We start from the raw sequence: 9,747 nt of genomic DNA, 5'->3' as shown, positions 1-9,747 counted from the left end.
CATATATATAATTTTATTTTTATTTTTTTTATATGTGTACATATAGATCTCTCATATATTTTTTTAATAACAAGTGGCGTGACATGTTAGTAATAACACACGTCTTTCAAATTAATTTCAGGTGTTAGATAAAATTATACCTAATTAAATCAATTAAAATATAATTGTCAAAATTAAACCATTTGAATAAATTTATAAATTCGCAAAAAAAATTGTGATTTTTTTGCTATTTGCCCAAGCATTAAACAATACTTTGGGGACACAAGATCTAATTGAGTCAAACTCAAATATAATTAGTATAGTCGACCATGAAATGGTTAGATGGATATCACACCACCATCGTCATCTCAACAAATGCAACTTTGAGTCCATCTTTTGTAGTGCCCACCAAATAGAAGTTATTTTTGAGATGGATGCAAGACGATTGTAAAGGCCTTTATCAACTTCTCAAAACCTCGATGATCAATCATGTATCAGGTCCAAATCCATCAAGCTATACGGCTTGGAGTTGAGTTCATAGACTTTTTATCACTTGACTCTAAGTGCAACCTTTCCCCTAAGTGAGCCAAGGAAGAATTTGAGACTTCAAGTCCCTATTTCTTCTTCAAAAGATTAGGACATATTTAGTTATAGAAAATATTTTTTGTTTTTCAATTTCAATTTTATATGAATAATTAAATCTCTCAATTTGTTATTTGATATACAATATAGCCAAACACTAGTATTTGATAATATAGCACAAAAAAGATCATACCAAACAAGGATAAAGAGGTACGCTGCTAATAATTGAAATAGACACCGAACATTGTTTGAGTGGTATTCCACTAGTGGGTAGAAAGAAATATTGAGTATGATGTTTCAAGTTGAGTTTAGTGAGATTCATACACTAGTTTCTTCTACAATTTATGTTGTCCTCGTTATATTTTTATTGAGTTTAAAAAATGAAGGGACTAATGACGTTGTCGAAGCGAAACGTCAATATACTTATATATAGAAAACACCTAAGTGTTGCCTGATTTTGTGAATCTAGCAATATGACTATTAACCGTACAATGCTCGATCTCATGAGTGGGGTGGGTAAAAAATTAGGCAACACAGATGATTTATATATTAACACATAATTTATTAAAAAATTAGGCAACAAAGAGAGAGAAAGAGAATGTGTGTGTGTGTATAAAAAGGTCGGATATGGTTGTTGAGAGATAATTTCTCCTTCACATTAGTGACGATTCTCTTTCACAATGATAACAATTGGGTTTTTTTCTCTCTCTCTATAATGTGATTGTTTGTACAATCTCTACATAAGAAAGAGGAAAAAAAAAGATTAAAAATAAAGGTAAAATAGTCGATTTACTCAATTAGTCAATGGTGCGAGAAGTTTTTATCAAATCTCAAAAGAATCTATGTAAATATCTACAACAACCAAAAAACACACAAACCAACACATTCAACCCTCAAACTAGAAGAAATCTTTAGATAAAAACACTAAAATATGGGCATCAAAACTTAAACCATAAACCATAAACATCAACACAAAAGTCAACATAATTAGATCAACCTTGAACCCTAAAACCAAGAAAAATAATTCGATCATATATAATTTGCATTGATTATTGTGACTTGTGTTTTTCATCTAAATTATATATGGGTGATACCAACTATATTGTTTTGAGGGTAGTAGTTAAATAACAATAAATGCATTTTGTTTGTAAATAATGTACATTTATTGTATCTTATTTTCAACTAACAAACAATTTTATTAATTGATGATAAATTTATTGTATTTTGAATTATTTAATTAATTAATAAAATTATTTAATTATTAAAAATAAAATACATTTTGTTATTTCTTAACCATTAGCTAAAGGCAATAGTCAGCCTTATCTATTATATATTTAGAAAGTTTGCTTTATATATAGGATGCTTTATTAGATCAAGCCTTTAATGGAAATTAATAATTTCTCATAGAAAATTAAACAAATATGGGCTTCTTACTAATGGCCCGGCACCGCCCTTTTTTGGGTCATGTCGTGTCGGCCCAACCAGGCCCAGCACACGGCCCTGTCCACTTGGTTATTGTTCTAAATTTTAAAAAATAATAAAAAGCAGTTTGTTTAATAATATAATAAAAAATGTTGTGTATTGAATTTTTTTTATTTTACTGAAAAATATGAAAATAAATATAAATTTTAGAAAACATAATTATTATAGCATTTATTTTGTATCGGATAAAAAATTAATTTAGAAATATAATTTTATGATTAGATTTTATTTACAAATATGGTAATTTTAAATTATTTAACTCTAATTTTGTATTTCAAAAATAACAACATTCATTTTTTAACATCTTTTTGATATTTTCCGAGTCATCATATAAAGTAGAAAAATAAAAATAAAAAATGAGTTTTTTCTTCTCTAGTTAGAGATTTGATTATTTAATAAAAATTAAAATTAAAAAAGATAAACCAAACAATTCATATCAAAGCTGTGTAGATAAACCAAACAGCAACAAAACAATAGATTGCATTACAGGCAGGCCTAAACAATGAAGTAATCGTATTATCTTTGAACATTATTCTGAAAACACTTAACAGGTCTTCAAGAACTCAGTTACAAGTCATATCAGAGCAAGGATATGTTGGAATACAAACAAACTTAGATTCAGTGTGATGATATAATACAATTCAAGCTGTAACACTTGATAACCATTAGTACTTATGCAACACTATTCACAATCTAGAGTTTTTTTGAAGAATAACAGTTTATAGCATCTAAACTTTCCAGACATGGAGCCTAAAAAGAAAGAAAAGAAAGATGGTCTAATTCACATAGTTCATTATTGAGAGAGAGAGAGAGATGAGCATAGCATGTCCATTAATAGTCAGTGAAGTCAGATCAGAACAAGGATAGGTTGGAATACAAACTTACTTAGATTTAGGATGATGATACAATACAACTCAAGCTATAACACCTGATAACCATTAGTATTTATGCAACTCAATTCACAATCTAGAGTTCTTTTGAAGAATTAACAGTTCATAACATCTATTCCAGACATGGAGCCTAAAAAGAAAGGAACAATAGATGGTCTAATTCACATAGTTCATTATTGAGAGAGAGAGAGAGAGAGAGAGAGGCCTACATTGGCTTTGCTCCGCCATTTTCTTCGACAGAGTTAACCGGAGTATTGGTGCCACTCCTCTTGGCAGAGCTGCTAGAATGATGCCCCGTGATGGTTCTTCCCATGAACTTTCCAGCTTTGCTCAGGCCACTGCCAACAGCTCCGAAGCCACTGCCAACGATCCCAGCTCCGGCACCAATACCAGTTCCTACAAGCCCCACTCCAGCACCGAGACCAGTTCCTACGAGCCCCACTCCAGCACCGATACCAGTTCCCACCAGCCCGACCCCTGAACCAACGGCATCCATTGTGCTACCTATGACTCCTGATGCTTTCAATTGCTTTTTCTCTTCGAGGATCCTCTTTTCCTCTTCAAGAGCAGCCTTTTGTTCTTCCTTGCTAAATTCATGATACAGCACCTGGGATTTCATGATTTTTATAGTGTTTTAACAACAGCAACATGCTTTTCATAACAAACAAAAAACTAGATATCATATATTGGAGAAGAGATAAGTTGTTAAGAAAATTAAATGTTAGGCTGCATACTTTGCCTTGTAACAAATAACAATCAAGGTAGAATATGTAAGAGGGGGAGACGTCCAAAACCATGACCAATGAACACTTGGAATGGTAAGTTTAAGTATTACCTTAATTGTAATGGTGCCTCTATCTTTTTTGTCTTTTACTTTCAGCATATCAAATGCTGGAAGGAGTCTCAGATCAACCTCTTTTGGAGTTTCGGCTTGCAGATCAATCAAAGGTAACTTCGCTATTCCCAACCGTTTGTCTTGCCCAATGTCTTGGTCAAAAACCTGCTTCAAAGGCAGAGAATGTATTGAGGGATTAAAAGCAAAAAGAATCTCTTCATTTTTTTGTGAGAAGGAGACCAAGAGACGCTCCTGTGATGAGAGTTAATGAAATGGAACAATTAATCAAAAAAAGAGGTAAAAGCAGACCTAAGAAGACTTTGAGGGAGACATTAAAGTTTGATATGAAATGTATGGATCTCAATGAAGATATGACAAAAGATAGAAATACATAGAAGTCTAGAATTCAGGTAGCCGACCCCACATAGTGGGATAAAGGCTGGATATGTTGTTGTTGTTGTAGAATCTCTTCATTTTTTACCAGCAAACTACACCTGGAATTCCAATGTTCATATAAATTTTACCAGTATTTGATTGTTGTTTCAGAGATAAAACTTAAACCGATTTGAAATTGTGAAAGAAGAGCACAGACACACAAACGCACACAAAACTTAAAACTGATCAAATTGAATAGAAGACAGTTTCATGTTTCTTCTGTTTCCAAAAATTACTGCAGCAAGGACACTTTATACTGTTGCCCATCTCTACTCTATATTTGATTATACCCACTACTTGTCACAACTATCTTCATTTATGCAAACAGAGGGAAACTAAAAATAAACTATATGTACAAAAAAGCTAGATTAATATGTAATGCACAAATGAGAATAATTTACATATGAAGTTTAGAATAAAGCTACTTCAAATACAGACCATATGCTGCAAGTTAGAAAAGGCTCAATTAGGAGGAAAAGGAGGAGCACAAACTAAATACCAATATAGAAGGCCTGCGTGGTTCCCTTGATCATTTTTTTTCTATGAGGTATAACACCAGCTTTAACCACAACAGGTTTTTTGTAATCCTTTTAAGTGCAAATGAATCCTACAATATGAACCTCTCTCTCTCTCTCTCTCTCTCAAAGTTGTCAGCTGTTAATTCTTATCATGAAGGCTCAGTATGTACCTAAGCTACAGTACAAAACCAATAGAAAAAGCATCATTCTGGTAAATATAATGAGAACCAAGGTAGCCACCTCAAAAATTATAGACTGTGTCTCCTTGTCTTCAGCCAGCAGCTCAAATGTTTGATTCCAAACAGGGTTCAAGTTATTGTCAACAACCTTCGTTTTAAACTTGAATAATGGCCGAATATACACAACAGCATAAGGATCAGATTTTCCAATCATCTCCATGTTCTTCAAATCATTTGCCTTCACTACTGTTACTGTAACTTTTCCTTGAGGTTTAAGCTCTAGTTCACTGTATTATAGGGGCAGAAAGAACAGTTAGCTCTAACTTGAAATATAAAATACTGAGCAAGGGTGTATAATTTAGATTTATGTCATTAAATAAACATCTCAAACTCAGAAAGATAGACCAAGATATGTGTTAAAGAATGCAAATACTTACTCTCCTCAGTGTACATGAGCATTAACTAAGTGGAATAACAACCTGTGTAAGTTGAAGAAGAACCCTCCCTAACCAGGACAGAAAGTCAGAACTCCTCTCCCTACAACCACATTCCCCACCCCAAATGAAAGGAAAAGAAAAAAAAAAAATATATATATATATATATATAAGCAGGAGGGGGAAAAAAAAGATGGAACAGTAATAATGAAGTTGTATTCAACTTCTTGAATTAGCATATTTGCAGGTTCATATATCCTACATGTATTTTCCTGAGATACTTTCAAACTGATTCCAACATCTATATATGGCAGATCAAACGAGAAAGTACTCCAGATTAAAGTAACTGGACTCCCTTCAAATGATTACCTTCAGCAACATTTCCTCCCAACCATTGAACTATATCTTTCAGAACAAACAAGTGATGAGGCCCAAAGCAACCTAAAACAGCAAGATCAATGAAGCCTACCTAATGTGCTAACATCTAGCCAAATCAAGAAAGCCCTGACTTATGGTAGTATCAAGCCTATCAGGCCTGTTGAATAACCGGAGAGTTTATAGATTTTCAAAGATTTTGCATATCATAAAATCAAGATAATTGAATGATTACCAGAAAACAAGTACCATAACAGGCCTAGTGCTATATGGAATGGACAAATAAATATGCTGGACTTTTAGAGAGAAAACAAAGGTTATTGGTCCTCCAACGTACAATAAGCTTTTCCTGGCCACTGGAGAAAAGGCAGAGACATAGAAAAGAGTCCTTAAGTCATGTTGATTGTCAATTAGTTGTTGTTAATTTAGTTTTATTTCTTTGTAAGTTTTTGCTTGGGGGATATCTGCAGGAATTTGTACAGGAAAGACATTTTTTCCTAATCAGAGAACCATTATGTTAGTAGAGGCTTGCTATGGAACATTCTTGGATGTCAATGTTCAAAAATATTTATAGCAGCTGAGGTGGCAATATCAAAGCCAAAAGATTATATGGCAGATGAGCAAGTAGCCTACTAGCATAATCAATGGTTCTCTCAGCCTTCTATATATGGTAAAAAGACCTTATGCCAGTGGATAAATGTTCACTGCCATTGGGATCACAACAAATTTCCTGATCAAAAAGCCATCATCCAGGGGTAATCTCACTGTTTTCATAATTAATTATGTTAAATCTGATCAAAAGTTCATCGTATTATAACTATTTATTTTCATTGATAAGCACCTTAGTGTGCTGATATGTAATAACAAAGGCCTAATAAACTAAATATTATCAAGAAGCCAAAGGTTTCATAAGCTTACCACACCTGAATGTTCATTGCTAAAGAAGGCAGTCTTTAGATGTCTAGAAAGCAATAGTGAAGGGATAGGCAATGATTAACAATGACTATTTTAGGATTCCTTTTTTCCCAGTTCTTTCACCCAAAGGCAGTCAAGAAGAAAGGAGAGATCTTGGGCCACACCACCTAACAGCTTAAACATTTGCGTTAGTGGGAAGAGCCCAACTAGTGAAACTGCAACGGAGCAGCCCAATTTTAATTCAATTCCATGTCACGCACTATAACAGGGAGTAGGTTGGGAGGTCTGACCTGCTCAGAAGGTGAACATAATTTGTGTGGAAGAGTGTGTCACAGTCCCACATCAAAGAATAAAGATCATGGCCCATTTAAATGGGTAAGCAATACCACCTGACAGTTTAAACTTCTAGGTTGGTTGGCAAGTGTTGGCCCATGACACAGCTCTATGTTCTAAAATTATTGAATATATTGCCAAAATATCCATAGGAAAATATAATTTAGCATATTATATACTTTAGTTATTATCAATCTGACAAATCCACCAAGTATCTATGTTTGTATAATAATTGACTCATCTAAAGCCCTCCCCCTGGCCCTGCATGAGAGAGAGAGAGAGAGAGAGCTCAGGAACTCTCATGAATACAGGTTTAAGGAGAAAAAAAAAAATTTAAATGTAAAATAAAAGACATGAGTACCTTGTATCCACAGGTATACCACCAATAGGAACAACAATCCTATGAGGCCATTGAAGCATATCTGTTACAATTGATTCCACAGTATCCTACCAAATGACAACAAGCAAATGAGTTTACATAACAATAACAACCTCTAAGGAAACAGTGGTAGTAGAAGATTCGGTATCATAATCAAACATACATCAATCATGTCTGAAATTCCAGGGATGGCGGTTAAACTTCCACCAACTGCCTTCAATGTATAGTCAATTCTAGGCTTTGGCTGCATTAACGCACATAGCATCACTAATATTTATTGCAAATGATAAAACTAAAACACGGAACACAAATAAGCATTAATCATTTTCAAAAAGAAAAAGTGTAATTTACTGAATTGTGAATCATCATAATCCATAGCATACTCTCCTAGCCAACTGCATTCACTAACTATTTGTTTCAAAATGGAATCTACTTCATTGGTTTAAAAATATTGAGAATCTAAAACATGAAAACCAACTTCAAAGCATGGTTGTTAAATTCCATATAGAACTGGTTGGTAGGTATGGTCTGCCATGTATTTTTTTGGCAGGAAAAATACGGATAATCTTTAAATTCCATACAGGTCAAGTTACCAGACTGCTCCAGGCTTCCAGCACATTTCAACAATTTCAAAATTTGTTTCAAAGATAAAGCTCCCAATTCAGAATTTGTCCGACACTTCCCATGACCAAGACTAAATCCTTCAAAACCTTTTGGGAATCTTGTCACAGCAGCAATCCCATGGCCAGCTTCTCATGTTGCCAATGATTCTCTTGGCCCAAGATGGAGACACTACTAACTGCTGATGAGGGCTTCTGATTGTTGGAGGCGCTAACAAGAGCTTCAGCTTTGAACCACCATGCCTCCTTGCTTATTAATTGATTTCTTAATTTGGGCAGACAGTTAATACAGAGAGCAGGGGCACATTTTGATTGATGTGTATGTACATTGTTTATGCCATTATGTGGTCATTTCACTTACACTCTCATTTCTCTCATTGTCATCATCATCATCAGAAAGCCTTAATCCCAGCTCTCTCATCATCCCTAAAATAGTTGTCAAAGGTGCGCCTGAGGCAAGCCTACACCCACCTAGGCTCAAGTCTCAGCTGAAGGCAACTTACTCTATGAGGTGCACACATAGGTGGTAAGGTGCACCTGATACTGAGGAGCAAGGCACACACCTTTTGCTCCTATGTAATCTCTTTTTTGCTTTTTGGTTGGCTTGTTAAAATCTAACCAATAATAACCCAAAAAAAACAGAAATTTGAGAAAACAATAAAAACACCCCCATTATTTAGTTAAACAGTGTCAGTTATTTGTTATTGATGATTTTATAGGTTTGCATTTACCTCCTTATAGGCATATATTGAAAATAATGGTGTATAAGTATTTTCATACAGATTTTTTAAATGTGCACATCACATCCAAAAGGCTCGAGCTTGCACTGTGTGCCTTGCGCCTAGGCTCCAAGCACTCTTGCACCTCAATTCGCCTTGAGCCTTTAACAACTATGACCCCTATTCATGGTCATATCCTTATAAGACCATTGTATCCTATGGCATGGCTAACAGCTTTCCACCAAGTTTTCTTTGGTTTTCCTCTACCCTTTTTGCTACAAACTCCTTCTATTCCCTAATGAAGTCAACTTTGAATATAATTCAAAATGTAATAGAATATACAAGAAAGTAAGATACACAAGCTTTCTTTTCTCTAATTTTCTTCAAAAACAATTTTGACTTCAAGTTCTTCCATAGTTCTACTTGTCTTTTGTTATATGGAATAGAATGTTTGACAATAAAGCACCAACATGTGCAAAATATAAGCATAACTAAGATGAGGATGTTAGGTTGGATGTACAACAAAATAAGAAAAGATAAAATTAGAAATAAGGTTACTCATAATAAAGCCAAAATGGCTCTTATTAAAGATAAGATGTATGAGACATGATATAAGATAGTTTGGTCATGTGAAAATAAGACCAATACAAGCTCCAACGAGGAGAGTGGATGGAATGGAACAAGTATATAACAAAAAATGTATGGATAGACTAAGAAAAAATTGGTGGAAAACACTTTAGATATAATGAGTTATAAGAATCTTACAAAAAAATAAGGTCATTGAAAGAAATGACTAGCGAGCTAGAATTTAGGTAGCCAACCCCACACAGAGGGATAAAGGCCTGATATGATGTTGTGTACATCATGCAATCGTTTGTATGTCTTCTGAAAATTAACTGTTCTAATATATAAAATCTCCACCACTGACTGTAAACTTGTAATTATCATATGCAACTCAAAAGCATCATTAGTTGTTGTGACATTATGAAAATCTAGTTTAACTTTTATCACCAATTTTGATCTGGTCTGTGATGTATGACTGTTTAGGAAGCTGAATTGGAGCTGGCTAGGG

The 9,747-nt window shown here is 34.0% G+C and overlaps 1 protein-coding gene across 1 annotated transcript in view; it reads right to left on the bottom strand.

Moving 5' to 3' along the window:
* Nucleotides 1–2,908: 2,908 nt before the first annotated feature.
* The window catches only part of LOC127814148 (calcium-dependent lipid-binding protein), a 30,864-nt gene continuing 24,025 nt past the window's right edge, over nt 2,909–9,747 (bottom strand). Inside the window, exons 8-12 of the mRNA XM_052355432.1 lie at nt 7,500–7,580; nt 7,319–7,404; nt 4,962–5,187; nt 3,769–3,933; nt 2,909–3,540 (exon numbers count right to left, since the gene is read on the bottom strand). Of these exons, the coding sequence (XP_052211392.1) occupies nt 3,139–3,540; nt 3,769–3,933; nt 4,962–5,187; nt 7,319–7,404; nt 7,500–7,580 (960 nt within the window). The 3' untranslated portion in view covers nt 2,909–3,138. The remainder of the gene's footprint in view (nt 3,541–3,768; nt 3,934–4,961; nt 5,188–7,318; nt 7,405–7,499; nt 7,581–9,747) is intronic.

Source organism: Diospyros lotus, chromosome 12, assembly GCF_014633365.1.
Source record: "Diospyros lotus cultivar Yz01 chromosome 12, ASM1463336v1, whole genome shotgun sequence".
Taxonomy (NCBI): domain Eukaryota; kingdom Viridiplantae; phylum Streptophyta; class Magnoliopsida; order Ericales; family Ebenaceae; genus Diospyros; species Diospyros lotus.
Note: the sequence above shows the minus strand (reverse complement) of the source record. Positions and strands in the feature narration are given on the sequence as shown.